At 53.1% G+C, this 24440-nt stretch overlaps 1 protein-coding gene across 1 annotated transcript in view; it reads right to left on the bottom strand.

Annotated features, from left to right (window-relative positions):
• Nucleotides 1-9679: 9679 nt before the first annotated feature.
• The window catches only part of LOC123443707 (pentatricopeptide repeat-containing protein At1g10910, chloroplastic), a 35641-nt gene continuing 20880 nt past the window's right edge, over nucleotides 9680-24440 (bottom strand). The window contains exons 7-10 of the mRNA XM_045120207.1: nucleotides 11019-11338; nucleotides 10617-10793; nucleotides 10407-10535; nucleotides 9680-10091 (exon numbers count right to left, since the gene is read on the bottom strand). Coding sequence (XP_044976142.1) covers nucleotides 9867-10091; nucleotides 10407-10535; nucleotides 10617-10793; nucleotides 11019-11338 — 851 coding nt within the window. The 3' untranslated portion in view covers nucleotides 9680-9866. The remainder of the gene's footprint in view (nucleotides 10092-10406; nucleotides 10536-10616; nucleotides 10794-11018; nucleotides 11339-24440) is intronic.

Genomic DNA, 24440 nt, shown 5'->3' with positions numbered 1-24440 from the left:
CCGAACCTTAAGTGTGTAGACCCTACGGGTTCGGGAGACAGGCACACATGACCGAGACACCTCTCTGTCCAATAACCATCAGCGGGGTCTGGATACCCATGGTGGCTCCCACTTGCTCCACGATGATCTCATCGGATGAACCACGCTGTCAAGGATTCAATCAATCCCGTATACGATTCCCTTTGTTTGTCGGTATAGAACTTGCCCGAGATTCGATCGTCGGTATACCTATACCTTGTTCAATCTCGTTATCGGTAAGTCTCTTTACTCGTTCCGTAGCACGTCATCATGTGACTAACTCCTTAGTCACATTGAGCTCATGATGATGTTCTACCGAGTGGGCCCAGAGATACCTCTCCGTCACACGGAGTGACAAATCCCGATCTTGATTCGTACCAACCCAACAGACACTTTCGAAGGTACCCGTAGTGCACCTTTATAGTCACCCAGTTACGTTGTGACGTTTGATACACCCAAAGCACTCCTACGGTATCCGGGAGTTTCACAATCTCACGGTCGAAGGAAAAGATACTTGACATTAGAAAAGCTTTAGCATACGAACAATACGATCTAGTGCTATGCTTAGGATTGGGTCTTGTCCATCACATCATTCTCCCAATGATGTGATCCCGTTATCAATGACATCTAATGCCCATGATCAGGAAACCATGATCATCTATTGACTAACAAGCTAGCCAACTAGAGGCTTGCTAGGGACACATTGTGATCTATTTATTCACACATGTATTACTGTTTCCTGTTAATACAATTATAGCATGAACAATAGACGATTATCATGAACAAGGAAATATGATAATAACCATTTTATTATTGCCTCTAGGGCATATTTCCAACAATATCAGTAGCCCCGAAGTGGGATTTTGCACTGGACATGGAGGCCCTAGGTCTTTCCATGTGTGATCTCACGCACTTTGAGGTCCCCTTCTCAAGCGAGGAGGTGGAGAAGATGGTGAAAGGTACGTCGCTCTATAAGGCACCGGGGCCGGATGGGTTCACGGGGCGTTTCTACGCATTTTGTTGGCATATCATTAAGGACGACCTTATGCGGGAATTGGAGCACTTCTTCCACGGAGATGAGCGTGGAATGGTCGCGGTTAACAAAGCGATTGTCTCCCTGTTACCTAAGAAGAGTGGGGCAATGGAGCTCAAAGACTACAGGTTTGTGAGCCTCATCCATGGCGCGATTAAGATCTTGGAGAAGGTGTTGGCAACGCGGTTGGATGCGGAGCTGTCGCATCTTGTAGGCAAACAACCAAAGCGCGTCTGTGAGCGGGAGATCTCTCCACAACAATTTCATGCTCGTGCAATGCACGACGCGCCGCCTCCATGTGCTGCGAGACCCTGCGGTACTACTAAAGCTGGACATATTGAAGGCGTTTGACACCATCCAGTGGCCTTTTCTTCTCGAGGTTTTGAAACAGATGGGCTTCGGTGCAAAATGGCTCCATGGATTTGTGGGATCCTAGCAACATTATCGACTAGGATTGCGGTCAACGGAGTGCCGGTAGAAGCCATCTTCAACTGTTGCGGCTTGCGACGAGGGGATCCAATATCCCCAATGATGTTCATCATGTGCATTGAGCCCCTCCACATGTTGTTCCACAAGGCAATGGCTTCCGGCATACTCAAGCCCCTAGCACGCTCGGGCCTCAAGCAGCGGCTATCAATGTTCGCGGATGACATCACGATATTCCTCAAACCCACTATGAGTGATCTAGCTGCTTATGATGCCATCCTTCACGTCTTTGGTGAGGCTTCCAGCCTCCAAGTCAGTATGACGAAGAGCGCGTCCCTACCCATCCGGTGCTCCCAGAAGGATCTAGTCCAAGTGTGCGCCACCCTTCGGTGTCCGAGCACCGCATTCCCATGCAAGTATCTTTGCCTCCCTCTCTCCATAAGGAAGCTCACGACAGTTCAGTGTCAGGGCCTCATGGATCAGCTTGCAGCACGTCTACCGCATTGGAAAGCGGCAACTATACCCAAGAGCAGTCGATAATTACTAGTACAATCCGTCCTCTCAGCAATGTCGGTCCACTCAATGTTGGCACTTGATCTGCCCTCGAAGACTCTGGCTGCCCTAATCAAGATTTGTCACGGGTTCTTTTGCGAAGGCAAGGCGGATGCGCGAGGAGGTGCGTGCGCGGTGGCCTAGGAGAGAGTGTGCACTCCTAGGTGGGCCAAAGGCCTAGGTATCCTTGACTTGTGATGGATGAATGTGGCCCTCTGGGCCAAGTAGCTCTGGTTGAGTAGGGCTGATCAAGATAAGCCTTGGTTAGAGTTTATGTTCTCTATACCAAAGGAGTCCAGGAAGATATTCCTAGTGGCGACACGAGCAATGGTCGGTGATGGGAGGAATACACTGTTATGGGAGGATCGATGGCTCAACGGCTATCGAATGCAGGAGCTTGCACCGTGAATCTATAAGAGGATTCCAACCAGAACATGGAGGTCGAGAACATTATATGAAGCAGTCACTATGGAGAGATGGGCCATAGATATTGAGCGAGCGCTAGGCGAGGACACCCTCGCGGAGTACTTGGAGGTCTAGCCAAGGGCTGCGGTGGTGCAACTGGATGAGCGGGCTGATCGCTTCATCTCGTCCTGGAAGAGCGGCGACACGTTTTCGGCCAAGTCTGCCAATGCGGCCAAATCCGCAAGCGAGAGGTCTCCCCAACCGCGTAATTCACATGGCACTCGCGGACCCCGCTTAGGTGCAGATTCTTCGCATGGCTTGTGATCATGAACCGGTGTTGGACTTCTGATAGATTGGCGCAAAGAGGGCTGCCGCACCAGGCCATGTGCCCTTTTTGCCACCAGCACGATGAGACGATCAACCCTCAACTCATCGAGTGCCCGCTCCCGAGGGAGGTATGGGCAAAGGTCTTCTTTGCCCTAGGAATACCGCACGGTGAGCCGTAGCCAGGGGAGACACTGCAGTGATGGTGCACTAGGCAAGATATGCACGGGCGCAGCATAGAGATGGTTTGGACCGTGTGCCTCCTCGCCATGTGGGAATTATGGAAGCATAGAAATGCCATTGTATTTGATGATGCGACGGCATGTCTGCAGCAGGTTTTGTGCCGGATCGCGAGTGGGAGTAGGGTGTGGATGCAGGCGGGCCTAATCCGAGGGAACCTAGAGGCGTTCTTTGGGGTGACGTTGGAGTGGGCACATAGCGAGTAGTCCGTGGAACGCATTTGAGGTGGAGGGAGTCGTAACGCCATGTAACACCTAATGTAATGAAACCGCGGAGGGCTCTTCCCCCTTTCCTTCTTTAATATATGATATGCACACTCGTGCGCATATGAGAAAAAACTTAACTAAAATTGTGGAGGGCGCTCCATAGTATCCCTCTCGTGCTCCAAATATGGAGCGTGGAAGGTTAGATATGTAGCTCCTTCCATAAATTATGGCAATTCTAACGGATATGACGACTCTTTTAGAATAAAATTCTGCACCTCTATCATAATACTGACAGTTATTATGCAGCTCAAGGGGCTTTTGATGATTATGCTACCCACACTCTAAAAACATATAAGCAGTTTTAACATGCTTCCTCTTGTCCTTTTTTTCCAAAAAACTATTTTTGTCCCACTATATATATAAAGCAACAATCCACAACAACACGATACAAACTCACACCAAGACAACACATGGACACGCCCAAAACATGATACATAAGTTTTTATCGCAGCAACATCATCCCTAGCACTACAAGAGCAATCACGGACAAAGCCCCATACGATGAATGAACCGTGGGCTTTAAGGCGGCGCCTTCAGGAAGGAAACAACACCAAAGTGTCGCCACCGCCCGATCCGGTGATTAGAGTTTCCCCTGGAGCAGCACGACGAGCGATGAGAGCTGCGATGACGCCTTCAAGAAGGGAACGCGATGACGCCTTCAAGAAGGGAACGAGCTTCATCGCCGCCAGTTCGTCCGAAGATAGAGCAGGTTTTCACACCGACCAACACTTACCGCGATTGATCGCCACATCATGTGTGCTACGCCGCCCACATGACCATGGCCATTGGGCGGCACCAAGCCACGGGCTCTTCCCATCAGCACCGCGCAACCACCTCACCCAAGATCTGCCGCTACCCCAACCAAAGACATGAGCGAAAAGGAGCCGCCTTTTCCACCCCTGGGCAACCCCCAACACCGAGACCCAAAGGCCGGCCAGACTGGCCTCCGTCGACTCGTCCTGCAGCATTGGGCGTGAGACGAGCGTGGTCCAGCGGCACTGTGTGCGAGACGAGGTCGGTCTTGCTGCACCATGCACGAGACGAGCTCGGTCCTACACACTAGGTCCTGCCACACCGGACGCGGGATGGGCGATGGACCACAGCCGGTAGCGACCCAACCCTTCGATAGAAGTAGTGCCTGAGAGACAAGGAGATAAAGCGAAGGTCGACATGGTCCAACCGCAGACGAGCCAACCCCGCAGTAGAAGTCGGCCATCACAGCGGGCAGAGCCTCGAGCCACCGTGTAGCGTCGTGCCACCCGGGAGGCCACCGCCCATGCGTCGGGCCTCCCCGCGCCGCCGCCCATGGCCGGAGCAGCAGCCAAGCCGGGCCGGTGCCCCAACCCGCGTGGCACGGCGAGGTCCAAGCATCGGAGCCACTAAGCACGCACCCGTGCGACCAGCCGTCGTTGCCAACCCTCAAGAGAGGAAGGGGAGAGATGCCATCCACACCCCCAAACCTGGCTGATCCAGATCGAGGAAGGAGAGGCCCAATCTCCCCACAAGCCCAAGCCACCACGGGGCCGCCACCACGCCACGCCCACATACCCAGACAATCCGTCGGCTGCCTCCCGCATCGCGCACAGCTGGCCCGGAGCCAAATCCTGTTGGATCTGGTCAGGAAACCATACGTGCGCACGCCACCACCTGAAGACACCACCAGCGCAGTCGCCATGCCACGTGCGAGCTGCAGGCCGATGCTGCGCCGTAGAGGCCAACCACCGACGTCGTCCCGCGCGCCCGTTGCTGCGCCGGAAGGCCCCGTGCTAGCCCGCTATCCCTACCCGAGCCGTCGTCCCGCGCCAACAGAGCACCGCGCACAAGGGAAACAGAGCCCCGTCTCCGCCTACGTTGGTTGGGCTTTGCCCGTCGGCTCCCTGCGGCGGCGGCGGGGGGGAGAGACGGGAAGGGAGGAGGAGGGGTCGTCGCTAGGGTTTGCATCTGGTCGCCTGTAGGGACGACACGGGAGGGGTGGAGGGAGGACTTTTCGCCTGTTTTCACATGAAAGGTAAGAGTGTATAATAAGATGTGAACCATATCAACTAGTTGCCTAATTAACTCTTACTTTTTTACCACAATGTAAAAAGATAAAGTAAGAGGCAACATGTTAAAATTTGCCAAAAACATATAGACCGGCTGGCCGACTCGTGTAAGGGGATAAGGGGTAGCGATGAGTGGTGACCATGGTGGGCTTGTTTAGATAATAGTATGTCAAGCTTCTTTACTAATTAAACATCAAAATTACAGCTTAATTCATCTAGCAAACATAGTTGGTCCCTCCTTGATTTTGTCCAAGCTTTGCCACTGTCACATACAACACTCTTTTCATATCACCATGCTAAGATAATCAAGACGAAACTTGAACAAATGAAAATGAAAATGTGGACCAAATTGAGGTTCACAACAATACTGTATAATCCTTGAAATTTAATAAACCAACTTCCCAAATAAATATATCGATATTTTTCCACCAAAAATCTGTCTGGGTTCAATGAACTTGATTTTATGGTGCTATTTGCAGGAAAGCAGACGACCACCGGTTGGTGATCACAATGTATCTCACAGGACAAACAAATACATGTCTCGAAGTTCTAAAACCAGGGTAAGCGACAAGATTCTCTCTTAAGCCAGATAAAGCAAATATGCAAGAATGTATGTGGACTCACATTGATATGGCAGTTTTTTAATTAAATAGATCCAGTTAATTTACTGTCAGTAGTTCAATCATAGAGAACCCTCTATCTAGCTAACCATGAATATACAATATCTTAGTGAAAGAGACGTGTGAATAATAAAATATATTCTGTCTCAGTCCTAAAAGTTGACAAAATTGCCAACTTACTATCACCTCATGTTGTCTATTCACCCGTTGTTTGCCTTTCAAAAAAGAAAATAATAATATTGCACAATTAACTATAACCCTGTGAAAAAAGAATCTAGTGAATATAGGCACAACTATACATGGGCATATGTCCGGCCAGGCTTCAGGCCGGACCAAAAAAAACCGATGCTGAAAACCCAGCCCGAGCCCGGCCCGGCCCAACTGTCGGGTTTAAATATTGGGCCCAAGCCCGACAAAGCCCGACAATGCCCGTTTGGCCTGGCCCGTTCACGACTTAATTTTTGTTTTCTATGGGCCAGAGCCAGGTCGGCCCGACTATAGGGCTTCATTTCTAGGCCCGTGCCCGACCCGATGGCATGGCTAGGCCCGGCCCAGCCTCGGATTTTTGTGTCGGGTCGGGTCGGGCCGTCCAGGCTAGGCTGTCCATGACCAGGTATAGGCACAACAAAGTAAACTGACTTCTTGGAGCGTAACAAAAGAAAAGAACATGGTATCCTCTCGCTTTCCACAAAATTTATGGAATCTCCAACTTTTGTTTACTAGAAAAATTATGGAATCTCCAACTTACTTTCCTTTACTGTTTCGAAAAATAAATCACTTTTTCTGTCTGTACTTACCATTTTAAAGGGATATAAAACCCATTAGCTAAATCCAGACTAAATAAAAATCTGAACACCGGCAATATATGGTCAGTACTAAGGGCAGATTTTCCCCCATTATGCATCCATTTGCAATGCCTATACACAAACTTCAATAATATTGCAATGGTGCCCAATCAGTGCGCCAACCTTGGTTTGGCCCGCATCACCCAGGGGTTGCCAGCTATCAAGGCTTCCTTTCCGCTCCGATATTTTGGGGCTCCCACTCTGGGTGTGGAAGTTGCAGCTTGTTGACCTGCAATTTCTTGTAGACAAGGTGGCAAGCAAATTGACAACTTATTAGGGCCAAAACATCACCACCATCGGGCGTGCAGCGTTTGTCAAGTTGGTGCTCGCTTCTCAAGTGATCTACTCCCTCCGTAAACTGATATAAAAGCATTTAGATCACTATTTTAGTTATCTAAACACTCTTATATTAGTTTACAGAGGGAGTACTTCATTACGCCCCTTGTCGTCCAACCTACGATCCTGCAGAACATTGACAAACTTAAGCGGACCTTCCTGTGGTCAGGGTCCGAAAAGACAACAGAAGCAAAATGCAAGGTCAATTGGGACATGGTTAGTCGTTTGCTTATGGTGGACATGGGGTCCTCAACACCAACAAGTTCGTACGGGGCCTGCGCTTGCGGTGGCCTTGGTACGAGTGGAAGGATCCCACAAAGTTGTGGATAGGGAGTGGGAACCCGTGCGACATGGAAGACCTTGAGTTCTTCTATGCTTGTACTACCGTTACGGTCGGGAATGGTGCAAGGACTCCATTATGAGACTCTCCTTGGCTTCTAGGCCGCAAGCCTAAGCATATCGCTCAGCTCATTTTTCAGTCCTCCTCCCGTTAGCGTTGGAAGGTACAGGAGGCCCTTAAGGAAAGCGTGTGGATCCTCAAAATCAAACCGCCTTCATTGGTTTCCATTGAGCATGTCACACAATTCTTTACCCTTTGGATGCTTTTACATGAGGTGCAGCTTGATGAGCGTTTGGAAGGTGTGGGCACCACCGGAAGTCAAGTTCTTTGTCTGGCTTGCACTTCAAGACAGGCTCTGGACGGCTGGCAGATTGGATAAGCGAGGATGCCCAAATTGTGGCCCTTGCCCCCTCACAGAAATGTGGTTCACATCTTTTCTTTAGATGTCGTTAATCTCTCAGGCTTTAGAACTTGGTGATTCAGAAAATTCGCATCCACGACCTCGACACATCCGCCTGGCACTTGTTCGACTCCGTTGAGGCGTGGTGGTCGAGCGTGAGCGTCGTGGGCATCGTCGACCGAAAAGCAAAGGCATCGATCACCATGTTAGTGTCATGGGTCATATGTAACGAGCGTAATGCAAGAGTGTTCTAGCAAAAGAGCGCACCTCCACAAATCTTGCTCAACCTCATTGTCGATGAGGCCAATCTTTGGATGAAAGCCGGGGCAAAGAAGCTAGGGTCTTTCTTATTGCGCGAATAAGGGCAAGACTTGTAAATTCTCGTACGAGAAAAACCTTCCTCCTCCCTCCCGAGGCGCTCCAACGGGTGCCCCCAGGAGGCAACCCTAGATCTGTCGCCTCCCCCTCCCCTCTTCCCCCCGCCGCCGCCTAGGAGCACGCGCGGGCAAAGCCCGTGAGTCACCAGCGGCGATGGGCCCCTTCGTCTCCTTGCTTGGCGGTGCGGCACGGGTCGGCCCTCACGATAGGGATGCAACGCTGGTGGTCGGGCGCGGCAGCTCATCGGCGCTCCGGCGCGGGCCGGCAACGAGGGCATGACGATGGTGCGACTGGCGGCTTGGTGGTGGTGCAGGCCGGCTCGCGTTTGACGGCGGCGACGACTCCATGCGTCTGGATCCACCTTTGGCGATGCGGGTCGCGGGCGGCTTTTCTCGCCATGGCGTGATGGTGTGAGGGCGGCGCGACAGCGATGGATGCGGGCGATCCCGTTTAGTCAGGCCCTTGCGACTCGATGGCGGCGCTTGACGCGGGAGGGCCTCCCTAGTGAACTACCTCGATTGCGGCGGCAGGTCGATCTGATCTCCCTCATCGGCTGGCACACGTTTGCGGATGGCCTCATGGAGAGTTGTGCCAGCTACCATGATGGGGCGACACGAGGGTGATCCTCCCCCCTTTTCCTCATGCTCGGCGGGGAGCTCGGTTGGAGGGATGGGTGGCCTTGATGTGGTCGCGTCACCTGTCGTCGATGCGTTGTCGGTCTGGATTCGTCCGCTCCCCTTTCTCCCTCATTCCTCGGCCACGGGCGGGTTGGTGCAGCTCTACCAATGGAGCGTCTGCGGGTATCTATATCGGTCGAGGGTCGTTGGTTGATCGAAAGCCGGGGCCTTTGTGCAGGTCTCGTGGATGTCTGCTTGTAGGGCGGTGGCTCTAGCGGTGGGAGGCGTGGCGTTTGTGGACGGAACCTGCGTCCCAGGTGCGGGCGAGCAACCATGGCCCCGCAGGTGGCGTGGTTGCGAATGGTTGATGGAGTTAGGGTGCGCTGGTAGGGGTGAGTGTCGGAGGTACACCATTTGGTGGCTGCAGCTGTGGTCCTCTGACTGACCGATGGTGGCTGCAGCCGTGGTCGTCATACCCTTCCTGAAGGCTCCGTCGCGGCGCTCCCCCTCATGGCGTCTTCCTCCGTGTGAAAACCTGATCTTCGTGGATCGGATGATGGCGGCTATCTTGGTCGTACCCTTCTTGGAGGCACCACTTTGAAGGCCTGGCTTCGTTGTTGTCTGACTCACCTCTCTATTGTTGTTGGTGAGGTTGTGTGTAAGTGCTCAGCACCTTTGTATCTTGCCTTGGGCATGTGTGTTGTGTGCGTTGTTCTCTCGGTTGTACTCAGTAATGGTTGTGCCTCCGTTTCAAAAAAAAAAAATAGTCTGCATACATCTATGGGTAAAGTCAAAACATCCAAAGCAACATGTTATCCCCTAAGAAAAACAAGTAAATTTGCTGATGCTTCAATTTTAATCATAATAGATAAAGAAAATATTGCGACTTCCTCAGTAATTTGTTGCCATGATTTCTCAAGCCAAATGCAACAAAAGTAGTTGCAAACTCCGCCGATCATCAAAAAACTGTCTCCAGAACATTATATGATGAATCTGAACAACTTCGATTTGATTAAATTTTGTGCTAATCAATGAGCTTATTTGTTATCCTTGAAGCTGCTTGCTGCTTAGAAAGGATTTCTGCTATCAGTTGTTTTTGGCCAAAGAATTGTGCATTTTTCAAAAGCAAGTTCCTTGATGATGAGTCCACGGAATAGCCTTGACCAGTCATCCAGTCCAAGAGGCATAACAATAGTTGCTTCTTATCAGGCTTCTGGATGTATCGCTGAATTGCTCTCCCAAAGATTTCCTGCATGTGGAACAATCATGTTCACCATTGGATTTTATATTAGTTTACGGAGGGAGTAGATTTTAGGAGAGGGGGAAGGAAACTGATGAACTCATATGTAAATCACACAGCTGAGATGTATGTCAGATTTAAGAATATCAAGTGTATGTATATACAAAGTTGCAAAATTGAAATTTTAGTTAACTTTCATCGTGTGATTTTTGGAGCACCCCCCTTGTCCTAGTCAGGTCTAAGATTTTACCAGTTTTCAGTTTCCAGCCATCCAGGGTTCAACTCCAAACTATACTTAGAAAGTACCAAGTACAAAACAGTCACCTGGCTTATACGCCATCCTGAATGGTTTAGGGCTTTCATAACATCGTTAATCAAATTTATGTTGCCAGAGATCATGAATTGTGTAGCAAATTTCTCTAAAGAGCGTGGAGATATCGACTCTCCATTGTCCTGTTAAATCAGCATTTTGTTAGTGAATATACACAAAATAAACAATAGAGATACCAGTAGTAAATGCCAAAAGCGTAGTACCTTGATAACTATATAGGCATCCTTCAGAAGTCCTGCTGGAACTAAGATGCCTAAAACCTTCTCATGAAGAGATTTACAAATTGTTCTCTTACTGTATCTCATCATATTATACACAGAAAACGCTTCAGAAGGAAAACCTGCTTCTCCTAGCTGTATCATTACCTCAGAACAAAGCTCCTGGACAAGGTTTATAGAAATTTTAGTTACTATACACTGCATCGCAACAAATATGTAATGCCCCACACTCGGTTCAGCAAGCATGTCATAATTCCAATAAACCGAAATTACCAAGAATGTAACAATTGGGTTTATCCAGAATGTAGCTTAGTAAAAATATACTCCCTCTGTACATAAATATAAGACGTTTTAGAGACTTGTGCCAAGATACAAGAACCAAAATACCTCATTCAATTGATGGCCCTTCGAATGCATATCTTCAATCGTCTTGTATGCTAGGTGATAGACCTTTGCCTTGCAGAAGTACCTTATTAAGGTATTAAATGTGATATCATCAGGTGATATATTCAACTCATCCATTTTCTTCAGCATTCTCATTACACTTTCTGTATCATATGTATTGCAGTAAGCACGAAGTGAAGTGTTAAGCATAACAAGATCATATGTGACATTCTGATCCTCAAATTCTTTTGCAAGCTTTTTTGCTTCTTCACGATAACCACCTCGATGTAATGCTGAAATCATGATACTAAATGCATAGCCATCTGCAGAAACCAGAGGATAAGGTCATCTGACAAGATCAAGAAAACGCAAATAGTAATAGCACCCCACTACGAGATACAGAAAGTCAGAGCCATGCAATCAAATGAATTTTACAAAAGATGTTGGCACATAATCAAAGGTGACTTGTTACCTATGGTTCAAGACTTATTCGACGGAAACTTGCAGCTATTCCATCTAAATTTTGAAACAGTAACACTGTTGCCAAAGAAGGAAAGGGCGGTGCGTATCGAACAATTTAGACCTATTTGCCTTCTGAATGTCAGCTTCAATTTTTTTACAAAGGTAGGAACGAATAGGCTAACGTAGATTGCACATGAGGTGGTGCAACCTAGTCAGACGGCTTTCATGCTGGGCAGAAACATACTAGAGGGTGTGGTAGTCCTTCATGAAACGCTGCATGAAATTCACTCGAAGAAACTAGATGGGGTTATCTTCAAGGTGGATTTCGAGAAGGCTTATGATAATGTCAAATGGCCTTTCCTACAACAGGCATTACGTATGAAGGGGTTCGATGAAATATGGAGGAGACATGTTGAATCCTTTGTACAAAAAGGGAGTGTTGGCATTAAAGTCAATGATGACATTGGCCATTTTTTTCAAACACTCAAAGGTCTCAGGCAGGGAGATCCAATGTCATTCATCCTATTTAACGTAGTTTCCGATATGTTGGCGATTCTAATAGGAAGGGCTAAACAGGAAGGCCAGGTAGGTGGACTGGTGTCGCATCTGGTGCAGGTGGACTGGTGCCGCATCTGGTGGATGGTGGTGTGTCTATCCTGCAATATGCTGATGATACTATCCTGTTTTTGGAACATGATGTAGCAAAAGCCAGAAATATGAAACTTATACTCTGCCTTTTTGAACAATTGTCAGGCTTGAAAATTAATTTTCAGAAGAGTGAGCTGTTTTGCTTTGGGAAAGCCAAAGAGGAACAAAATGTTTATAAACAATTGTTTGGATGTGAACTGGGGAGCCTACCGTTCAGTTATTTAGGCATACCTATTCATCATCGGAAGCTTTCCAACAGTGAGTGGAAATGCATCGAAGATCGATTTGAGAAAAAGCTAAGCTGCTCGAAGGGTAAGCTGCTATCATATGGAGGAAGATTAATTCTGATAAACTCGGTACTTACAAGTATGCCGATGTTCCTCCTGTCCTTCTTTGAGGTACCAGTGGGGGTACGCAAAAGGTTAGATTTTTATCGATCCAGATTCTTTTGGCAGAGTGATGATGATAGGAAGAAATACAGATTAGCTAAATGGGATATTATTTGTAGGCCCAAAGACCAAGGGGGTTTGGGAATTGAGAATTTAGAGGTAAAGAATAGATGTCTGCTGAGTAAATGGTTGTTCAGACTTTCTGTAGAGACAGAAGCTATGTGGGTACAAATTTTGCGTAATAAGTACCTACATTCTAAAACCTTAGCCCAGGTAAATGTCATGTCAGACCCAATGATTCACCATTCTGGAAAGGGTTGATGAGAGTAAGGTCAGCCTTTTTCCATAGAACTAAATTTATTATTGAAAATGGTGAGGGAACGAGATTCTAGGAGGATTCTTGGTTGGGGGAGCCGCCTCTAGCCATCCAATATCCAGCTCTCTATAATATTGTGCAACGCAAGGATGCGTACGTAGCCACAATTTTATAGTCAAATCCTCTAAATATCCAATTCCGACGATCACTGATTGGACATCCCTGGGAGGATTGGCTCCACCTTGTGAGGAGACTCATGGATGTCCAGTTGTCAGAAGAGTCTGATAGGGTGCATTGGAAGCTTACGAATAGCGGAATATTTACGGTCAAATCTGTTAGAGTATATATAATATAGCCATGTACCCCTTTGTATTTATCCCATTGTATAAGGGGTTCTCTGCATATAGTCCACACCTGTACATGTATATATATCGGCCTATGGCCTCATGGGAATACAAGTTGCTTTCCTAGCATGGTATTAGAGCTTTAGGTTATTTTTTTCGCACGCGCAACTCGTGTTGATCCAATCCCACGCCGCCGCCGTTTTCTCTCGGCCAACGTTTCTTCTCCTGCCCAGATCGAGCTCATCCCTCCCGCTCGGTTCCAGGTCTCCTCCCGCCCAGATCCAGGTCTCCTCCCGCTGGTGCCACCAGGATCCGCGCCGCCACCAAGGGACCGGCGACCCGCCGCCGCTGTCCGCGTCAGATCGGATCCGCTCCGCCACCAAGGGACCCGCCGCCTGCCGCCGCCGTCCGCGTCGGATCGGGCCCGATCTGCCACGCGTCCCCGTTCTGCCTTAGAACACGAAGACCTCCAGCCGCCACCGCCTTCGTTCCACAGCCCCTGCTGGATCCCACCGTCCCGTTCGATCCCGCAGATCCTCTGCCAGATCCTGTAGGCTCGATCCCGCGTCTCGCCGGATCTGCCAACCGCTGGTTCCCGTGATCCCTGCTATTTCCTAAAAAAATGTCTGCTGCATCAGGCTACGTTGTTGTTCCTCGTTGTCCGGTGATTTTTTATGGCACTAACTACACCGAGTTCATTGGCTTCATGCGCATTCACATGCGTGGCATCCGTCTATGGGGCGTTCTTTCTGGCGAGGTCCGTTGTCCGACACGTCCGTTGTCCGACACGTCCGTTGTCCGACACGTCCGGTTCCTCCTGTGGCCCCCACTCCGCCGACGCCACCGGTTCTTCCTGCGGATGCTAATCAGGCTGCGAAGGATGCAGTTAAGCTTGCTGATGAGGCTGTTGTTCGTACTTATGATGAGCAGGTTTTGATTTATAAGGAGGCTCTTCAGGCGTATCATGGTGCTCTGTCTGTTTACACCCAGTGGCTTGATGATGATGCTCGTGCTGCAGCTGTTCTCACTGCCAGTGTTCTGCCCCAGTTTGCCTCTGAGTTTCTGGGTCTTCCTACTGTCTTTGAGATGTGGACCCGTCTTCGTCAGCATTATGAGCCCTCTGGTGATGCCTTATACCTCTCTGTGGTTCGTCAGGAGCATGCTCTTCAGCAGGGTGACTCCACTGTTGATGATTTCTATGCACAGAGTTCTGCTATCTGGCGCCAGCTTGATTCTCTCCGCAATGCTGGTTGTCGTACTTGCCCATGTTGCCAGGCTGTACAGGCCAATTTGGAGTTTCATCATGTCTACGAGTTTTTGTTTCGGCTCCGTAAGGAGTTTGAGCCCCGACGTGCTCAGTTGTTTGCTCATGGCCGTATTTTTCTCATGGAGGCACTTTCTGAGATTCGTGCTGAGGAGACTCGCTTGCGTGGTGCTGGTTTACTAGAGATTCCCTTTGTGCTCGCTGCTCGTGCCCTTGCTACGCCACATTTTGCACCGACTTCGTCTCGCTCGAGTGCTCCGCCGCTCTTGTCCACTCCTCCTGGCGGCTCGGGCCGCCCCCGTCCACATTGCGGCTACTGCAACATGGATGGTCGTGTTGAGTCTCAGTGCTTCCGGAAAAAGAAACACCTGTATCAGGCGCGATCATCATCTTCAGGGACTTCGTCTACTACCTCGACATCTTCAGCCACCGCTTTGATTGAGCAGGATATTTTGAGACTTAAGCGTCTGCTTGCTGCTTCAGGTTCTTCCTCGACGGGTACTGTTGGTTATGTGATTGATGCTTCTTGCACTGAGCAACCACCTTCTACACAGTCAGGTACATCCCCATGGGTTCTGGACTCTGGAGCTTCTTTTCATATGTCTTCTCATTCTTCCACTCTGTCCTCTCTTCGATCGCTTGATTCTCATGTTTATGTCCTCACTGCTGATGGTACTCCTCTTTCTGTCGTTAGTAGAGGCCATTTTACCACTCCTTATTCTGTCCCTGATGTTGCACATGTTCCTGGACTTACCATGAATCTGTTTTCTGCTGGCCAACTTACTGATTCTGGTTGTCGCGTCATCCTTGACGTTGACTCTTGTTCTGTCCAGGACCGTCGCACGCACACTCTGGTTGGGGCTGGCCCTCGCCGCCGTGATTCTCAGGGTCTTTGGGAGTTAGACTGGCTTCATGTTCCTTCCGCTACCACCACTATCGCCAGTTCCTTCGCTTCGATCGCCTCTGCTACCGGTTCCTTCCAGCAGTGGCATCATCGACTAGGTCATCTTTGTGGTTCTCGTTTGTCGTCTTTAGTTCGTCGAGGTCTTCTGGGGTCTATCTCAGGAGATGTCTATTTAGAATGTCAAGGTTGTCGTCTTGGCAAGCAGATTCAGTTACCATATTCGCATAGTGAGTCAGTGTCTAAGCGTCCTTTTGATTTAGTCCATTCTGATGTATGGGGTCCGGCTCCCTTCGCTTCGAAAGGGGGTCATAAATACTATGTTATTTTCATAGATGATTTCTCTCGTAACACATGGCTTTATTTCATGACTTCTCGTAGTGAGGTGTTGTCTATTTATAAATGTTTTGCTGCCATGGTTCACACTCGGTTCTCTTCGCCCATTCGTGTGTTTCGTGCTGACTCCGCTGGCGAGTATATTTCTAAGATGTTGCGGGGTGTTCTTGCTGAGCAAGGGACTCTTTCTCAGTTCTCTTGTCCTGGTTCTCATGCTCAGAATGGCGTGGCTGAGCGAAAGCATCGTCATCTTCTTGAGACGGCTCGTGCATTGATGATTGTTGCCTCTCTCCCGCCTCATTTTTGGGCTGAGGTCGTCTCCACCTCCACCTATCTCATCAATCTACAACCTTCCGCTGCTCTACAGGGTGGTGTTCCTTTCGAGCGTCTTTTTGATTGTTCTCCTGATTATTCGATGCTTCGCTTGTTTGGTTGTGTTTGCTATGTTCTTCTTGCCCCTCGCGAACGCACCAAACTGATCGCTCAGTCTGTTGAGTGTGTCTTCTTAGGCTATAGTGATGAGCATAAGGGCTATCGTTGTTGGGATCCTATCGGTCGTCGGATGCGTATCTCTCGGGATGTGACTTTTGATGAGTCTCGTCCCTTCTACCCTCGCCCATCTTCCTCGACCTTTTCAGTGAAGGATATCTCTTTCCTCACTTTTCCTGATACACCTCTCACCCCCATCGAGCCTTTGTCTATTCGTTCTACTACCTCTGCTTCTCCAACTCTTGCCGATCTGCCACCACCATCTCCCACGGTTTCCTCTCCTAGCATGTCACCGGATTCTACACCTTCATCTCCGGTGACTTCTTCGTCTTCAGCCCCCGATTCTACCTTGTCGATCCCTCCTTGCATTGTTCCATCTTTTCCTCAGTGTTACACTCGTCGTTCACGTCATGTGGATGCCTCTACGGATGTGTCGTCATTCTCATCTCAGCCTCCCTATGCCTTGCGTTCTCGCCCTCGTCCGCCTGTTGATCGTCTTGGATTTCCCACCGTTGGTGCTGCTGTTCTTGAGCTGACTTCCTATCGTCAGGCTGTTTTTTTTTCGAGAAAGCGCAAAAGACTTTTGCGGTTCATTGTATTGAAAATAAGGGGTTTAGTACAATTCTCCTAGGAGGCACATTTACAAGGTGAACACATGCACACTAGTGGACATCCCATGTCTGTGGCAAGATGGCCCGAAGCCCCAAGGTGCCCGCTCTGGCCCATAGGTCGGCCTCTTCCTTAATCGTAGCCGCCAGGGAGGTAACCGACGGTGTTGCACCCTCAAACACGCATCCGTTGCAATGCTTCCAAATCATCCAAGGGACGAGCAAAGCAACGGAAGCCAATCCCTTGTGCATAGGCCTAGGGGTGTCGTGCCTTGCAGAGCACCACCAGTCGTGTAGAGTGGCATCGTTGTTGGGCAGCGGGCAAGAGAGGCGCAGCCATGAGAGGATCTCGTGCCACACTTCGCGGCTGAAAGGGCATTCCAGGAGAAGATGATGAATCGTCTCCGGAGCCTGATCGCAAAAAGGGCAGCGCTGTGGGTGCGGCAGGTTGCGCCTCGCGAGGCGGTCGGCCGTCCAGCACCGATCGAGGTTGGCAAGCCAGTGGAAGAAGTGCACCCGAGGCGGTGCCCAGCACTTCCAGGTAAGTTTCCAAGCCTGGCATCTCGCGGAGCCTTGAAAAGTGGCGAGGTATGCGGACTTGGCGGAGTACTCGCCGCTCGCGGTCCACTTCCATCGAATGTTGTCTGGTGCGTCAGTGAGGACAGTTTCGGCGATCATGTGCCAGAGGCGCAGGTATTCTCCAATCTCCGGGATGCCAATCATGCCGTGGATGTCCGCGGCCCATTGGTTCTCGTGAAGGCCGTCCGCAACAGTTCTTGATTTGCGACGCCCTTTGGGGATGAGATCAAAAAGGAGAGGCGCGATCTCTCGGATTGCACGTCTGTTGATCCATCGGTCCTCCCAGAACAGGGCGCGCTGGCCATTGCCGATAGCCATGGTGGTCGAGGCGAAGAAGAGCGCGCGCTCCTCGGGCGCGAAGTGCAGGTCTAGGCCGCTCCAGGCCCTGCCAGCATCGACTCGGCTGAGCCACTGCCACCGCATGCGAAGGGCGAGGCCAGTGCGCTCGAGGTCGTGGACGCCGAGGCCCCCAAACTGGATAGGCCGGCAGACGCGCCGCCAGTTGACATGACAATTGCCGCCGTGGGCCTCGGCGCGGCCTCGGAGTTTGATGGTCTTCTTTGGCGGCGCAAGCACAAGGAGCTGATGAATGGGAATCGCGTTCAAGACAGCCTTGGCGAAGGCAAGGCGGCCGGCTTTGTTCATTAGCCAGGCCTTCCAGGAGGGCAGCTTCCCAGCGACCTTATCGACGACGGGTTGCAGTTGGGCAGCCGTGGGGCGACGCGGCGTGAGCGGGATGCCCAAGTAAGTAAGCGGGAAGTCGACGATGGGGCAGCCCAGGTGCGCGACAACATGAGCAGCGTCCTCGGTGTCGCAGCGGATGAGGGCCGCAGCGCTCTTCTGGAAGTTCACGTGCAGGCCCGAGGCACGCCCAAAGAGCTGCAGAATCTCCTTCACCGCCGCGATATCGTCTGGCGATGGGTGGCATAGAAGAATTACGTCGTCGGCGTAGAGGGATATGGTGGGGATGGCACGGCGCGGATGCAGCTACTGCATGACTCGGAGCTCGACCGCGCGATGGAAGAGCCTGCCCAACGTATCCACAGCAAGGACGAAGAGCTGCGGGGAGACGGGGTCACCTTGGCGCAGTCCACGGCGATGCCAAATCGCTGGTCCAGGGTTGCCGTTGAGGAGAACCCTGGTGCTGGCCGACGACAGGAGAAGGGCGATCCAACCAAGGAAGCGGTTGTCGAAGCCATGGCATCGCAGCACCTCGAATAGGAAGGGCCACGAGACGGAGTCGAAAGCCCGTGCTAAGTCAAGTTTCAGAAGCACGCGAGGGGCACCCAGCTGATGCAATAGCCGTGCGGATTGACGCACTAGGATGAAGTTGTTGTGAAGACTTCGCTCGGGGATGAACGCGTTTTGGACGTTGCTGACGAGGTTGTTGAGCCTGGGGGCTAGGCGGATCGAAAGCAGCTTGGCCAGGACCTTGGCAACGATGTGAATTAGGCTTATGGGCCTATAATCCCCCAGGCCAGTGGCCTCGGCGCGCTTGGGGAGGAGCGTGATCAGTGCCTGGTTAAGGCAGCTAAACCCTCGTCCACGCAGCGCGTAAATCTGGTTGAAGAAGCATCGGAGGTCATGCTTGATGATCTGCCAGCAGGATCGGAGGAACTCCGCAGTGAAGCCGTCGGGGCCGGGCGCCTTGCGGGACGGCATGTTTTTGATGGCTTGCCAAATCTCATCTTCGCTGAATGGCGCGTCAAGATCTTCCAGGTTTGAGGGCTCGATGAATTGTGACAGGTTAATGGTGCAGTCACGCTGCATGTCCGTCCCAATCCGGCTATCAAAGTGCTCGAAAGTGGCCACGGCCATGCCGGCAGGATCGGTGATAGCGTCGCCGTCGACAGAGATGCCATGTAGCCGGTTCTTCTGCTTGCGGTATGCGCACTGGCGGTGGTAGAATGTCGTGTTCGCGTCGCCATCTCTGAGGGAGGCAATGCGAGCGCGCTGCCGGGCGATCGTCCGCTCGAGGGAGGCAAGGCCAAGGTAAGAGAGCTTGAGTTGACGACGCAGCCAGTCCTCCTGTGGTGATAGGGCCCGTTGCTCTTGCGCGGCGTCGAAACGGAGCAACAGCTCACGCGAGATCGCGAGCTGGTCTCGCACGTTGCCAACGGAGCGCGCGCTCAAGCTGGTGAGCTTGCGCGCTGTGGCCTGCATGCGCCGCATGAACCGCTGGAACGGGTCGGCATCATCCACCGAATGCCACGAGGCCGCTACGATCTCCGGGAAACCGGCGAGACGAGTCCAGTACTCCTCAAAGTGGAATCATCGACGCGTTGCTGGGAGTGGCGAGCAATCGAGCAAGAGGGGGGAGTGATCCGAGACGACCGAGGCCAGGCAACGCAAGTGGCATTCGCCGTGCCGCTCCTCCCAGTCCGTGGAGCACAGCACCCGATCAAGATGGACCAGGGTGGGCGGGTTCTGCTCGTTGGACCATGTAAAGCGCCGGCCGCTGAGATAAATCTCCTTGAGCGCGAGGTCGTTGAGAACGCAACGGAACCGCCCCATCATTCTCCGATTGAGATTGCCGTTGTTCTTGTCTTCGTCGCGATAGATCATATTGAAGTCCCCGTAGATGAGCCATGGCCCGGGGCATGCGTCGCGGACGTCGCGAATCTCCTGCAGGAAGGCTATCTTGGCGTTGTTGTCCTGGGGGCCATAGACGATAGATAGCCACCATGGCAAGCTCGTGCTACCAGTTGTGCGAACCCGGGCGGAGATGGTATTGGTGGTGAACATCGGGTCCGTGATCGTCACGTCCCGGCTCTTCCACGCCAGTAGTATCCCGCCACGGGTGCCGTTCGCTGGGAGATAAACGTATTCATCAAACTCAGAGCCCAACGTCTCAAGGACAGTCGACGAGTAGACGAATTCCATTTTAGTCTCTTGAAAGCAAGCGATCGAAGCGCTGGAAGTTACAACAAGCGAGCGAACTGCCGTACGTCTGGCACGGGCGTTGAGGCCCCGAACGTTCCAGTTGATGATTTTGAGGCCGTGATCCATTAGGCAGAGGTCGACAGATGGGCACGCGACGGCTCAGCTAGGCCTCGATCGGGCTGCCCGATATCACCGTGGTGACAGGCGTCGTGGACGGGTCGGCGGGCAGCGTGCGACCAACGAGCACGGCAATGGCCGTCAACACAGCATGCGAGAGGGGCGCAACAAAGACCCCATCATAAGCCTTCATGGCCTCGGCGGAGATCACCTGATCAGTGCCGATGATGCCGAGGGTGCGCAGTATCTGAACCTGCGCACGGCGCTCAGCGGTGGGTGGCACGCCGGGTTTGGTCTTCACAGCGGTGGCAGATCGTCCTCTGCGCGGCGAGAAGTTCAGGGGCTGTCGGCGACGTTTGCATCCGGGGTTGGGAAGGGCAGAGCAAGTTTGCTTAGTTGCCGCGGCGAGGAAGTCTCCAAGGGTCCAGGAGCTGACAGAGGCCGGCTGCCTGGCACGTCGCAGGGTGATTGGCGGCGTGGCAAAACGCCCTGCGCTACGCACGAGAGGCGCATGGGACGCAGGGGTGGATTGTGGCGTTGACGGGCTTGGTGAAGCGGGCGTGGGCCTTCGCAGAATGCTCCTGGGCTCCTGGGCCGCGGGGGAGGGGCAGCCCAAGTCAGCGTTTCCGATGGCAGCGGCAGGAGGGGAAGGCGCGGTGGAAGGCGCGATGCATGGTGTCCCACCACTCGCGTCCCACGATGGCGAGGAGAGGGGGCCATGCAGATCCGGCCGGGCCGCAGGGGTGGACGTGGGCACTGCATCCTGTGTAGTAGTGGCGGGCCGGCATGCAAAGCAGTAGGTGATAAATCAGCCACAGGAGCTGACGAGGGCGAAGCATCGCTTTGCCCCGACAGCGGATCAGCCTCGGGAGCCACAGGTGGTAAGGATGGGCCGTCCTGATCCCCAGACGCGAAGACATTGGACGTGGTGGGTCCATCGCCCGAGGGGGTGTCTCCCTGTGTGCTAGGCGACGCGCACGACCGGGGCTTTGCGGGCCCGGCTGCAGGAGGAGGGCGGGCGGGCGCCAATAGGCAGGTGCCAGCTGTCGGGGTGGCAAGGACCAACGGTGGGGTGGGCGACCCGGTCGGCCTGGGATCCGCTGCAGCTGCAGCTTTGGCCAGTGCCGCCTGAATCCTGGCGCGCTTTTTCGTTCCCCCACGCTTTCCTCTTTTGGCTTTGCGACGAGGCAGGTGGGTCCCAGCCTGGGGCCATGCATCCATGCATCTGGCACGGGATGGTACGGGCGGAGGCGCATGCACAGCCGCGGCGGCGCGGGGCACCGACCAGCCAGGGTCGACCGCCTCGCCATCGGCCCGTAGGCGGCCCCTGGAGCAAGTCCAGCCGGCAACGTCAACTGCCATGCCGTCGGCGCGTCCATCAGTGGCGGAGGTTGGTCGGCGACGTTTCCGGCCACGGCGGCGTTGCTGCCCGCGTCCACGACCCTGGCCTGCAGGGTCATGCATGCTGCCATGAGCCTCTCCATCTCCAGTGCCATCGCCATTGGTAGCATCATCAACCACCCTGGGAAGGGCAGCGGATCTCACCAGCCGGATGGAGATAGGATACTCCAGGGTGCGGACGGCCGGAGGCAGGTCAGGCCGGTCGGCGGGGACGTGCTCGACAATCTCCAGGATGGCATCTCGGCGAATGGAGGCCAGGTCTCGCACGCGCCCGGTGAGCCGGAATACGGCAAGGTCCGCGCGGGAGCGCGTGTATGGGTGCAGCCGCTCAACCCAACAGCCAGTCCCGAGGATGTGCTTGGCCGTGGACAGGTGCCACGCCTGCGCCGGGATGCCGCGGAGCTCGAGCTGCACAGAGTATGCAAAGCTCCCAGCAGTGGCATGGGCGAGTTTGCACCAGGGGCGGAGCAGCAGGGAGAAGCGGGCGGCGTTGATGAGGTGGTCGCGGGCCATCCGGCCCATGATCAGCCGCGAGGAGAAGATGATGAGGAAGTCCTCCGAGGCGTGCTTGTGTACGGTGAAGTCGCCGGGCTGCAGGTCGAACATAGCATGCAGGGAAGCCTCCACGTCGGCCGGAGTGACGGAGGGCCTGGTGCCGGTGATGGTGGCCACCATGCCACGCGCGAGCACCTCCTCCGCTTCCTCCATCTTCGATGGAACGAGCGATGGTGATACGCGCTGGCGCGGGGGCGGGCGGCTGGGGCGGTGCGGCGTTACGAGGCTGCGCGGCGTCGCGGGGGAGTCGAGGAGGAGGGTTGCGTGGCGGGGAGTTGGACACCTACCGGTGAACCGCCTGAGGCTGCGCATGGTGGTCGCCAGGCAGCCGCGTCTCGCAGCAGTTGGACTCGTGGCCGGAGATGAGACAGCGGCGGCAGCGCACGGGGTTGGTGCAGGCACGCACCCGGTGTCCGCCTTCCAGGCACCTGAAGCACGGGCCGGCGACCACCTCGGGCGACGGGCTGCGGCGGCGGCGCTGGGAAGGAGGGGTGGCCGCGCGACGCACGCGCGGGTGACGGTTCCTCCTCCGCGGCTGCTGGAATCCATCGGCGTCGAGTACAGGGCCTCCAGACGCACGGTGGACTTCCGAGCACGGTCCCAGGCGGGCGGCGGCAGGAACGCGGGCGGCCGGCGCGGTCGAGTGGAGCGGCACCAGGGCCGAGGAAGCAGGGGCCGGGCGCGGCGCGACCGGCGACGGGGGGCCGTGCGGGGCCGGCGGGGTGCTGGGGACCTCGCGGTAGGAGCGCGAGTCAGAGGATTCGCCGGCAGAGCCGCTCCAGCGGATGCGACCGTCGGGGCTGGAGTCGCCGGAGCGGGTGTCGGCGGAGGCCATGGCCGGAGGGAGGGGGAGGAGGGCTACCGGCGGGGATTCGACGGCGGCGAGGCTGGTGGGCTAGGCTAGGCTAGGGAGCGAGCGGGGAGCGGGGAGCGGGGAGCCATCCTCAGAGAGTACAATCAAAGTAGCCATGTTTTCCAGAAGTATCGCCAGGCTGTTGTTCATCCTGAATGGCAGTTTGCGATGGCAGAGGAGATTGCTGCTCTTGAACGCACTGGTACATGGGATCATGTTTCCCTTCCCCCTGGTGTCCGTCCCATCACTTTTAAGTGGGTCTACAAGGTTAAGACTCGCTCCGATGGTACTCTTGAGCGTTATAAAGCTCGTCTTGTGGCTCATGGCTTTCAGCGGGAGCACGGTCGTGATTACAACGCGACTTTCGCTACTGTGGCCCATATGACCACTATTCGTACACTTCTTACCGTGGCCTCTGCACGCCACTGGTCTGTATCTCAGCTTGATGTTAAGAATGCCTTTCTTAAGGGTGAGCTGCGTGAGGAGGTGTACATGCAGCCACCACCTGGGTATTCTGTTCCTCATGGCATGGTATGTCGTCTTCGTCGCTCTCTCTATGGCCTTAAGCAAGCCCCCCGCGCCTAGTTTGAGCGATTTGCCTCTGCTGGTTTTTCAGCCAGTGCTCATGATCCAACATTATTTGTCCACCTTTCTCCTCATGGTCGGACTCTTCTTCTTCTCTATGTTGATGACATGATCATCACTGGTGATGACCCCGAGTATATTGCCTTTGTAAAGGCCCGTCTTAGTGAGCAGTTTCTTATGTCTGATCTTGGACCTCTTCGTTACTTTCTTGGGGTTGAAGTCTCTTCTACCTCTGATGGCTTTTTTATATCTCAGGAAAAGTATATCCAGGATCTTCTTGCTCGTGCTGCTCTTACTGACGAGCGCATTGTTGAGACTCCCATGGAGCTCAATGTTCACCTTCGTGATACTGATGGTGACCCCCTGCCTGACCCGACGCGTTATCGTCATCTTATTGGCAGTCTTGTCTATCTACCTGTCACTCGTCCGAATATCTCTTATCCGGTTCATATTCTGAGTCAGTTTGTCTCCGCTCCCACCTCGGTTCACTATAGTCACCTCCTTCTTGTTCTCCGATATCTTCGGGACACGATCTCTCACCGTCTATTCTTTCCTCGCTCCAGTTCTTTACAGCTTCAGGCCTATTCGGATGCTACGTGGGCTAGTGATCCTTCAGATCGCCGTTCACTTTCTGCTTACTGTGTTTTTCTTGGTGGTTCTCTCATTGCCTGGAAGACGAAGAAACAGGCCGCAGT

Source organism: Hordeum vulgare, chromosome 3H (assembly GCF_904849725.1).
Source record: "Hordeum vulgare subsp. vulgare chromosome 3H, MorexV3_pseudomolecules_assembly, whole genome shotgun sequence".
Taxonomy (NCBI): Eukaryota; Viridiplantae; Streptophyta; class Magnoliopsida; order Poales; family Poaceae; genus Hordeum; species Hordeum vulgare.
Note: the sequence above shows the minus strand (reverse complement) of the source record. Positions and strands in the feature narration are given on the sequence as shown.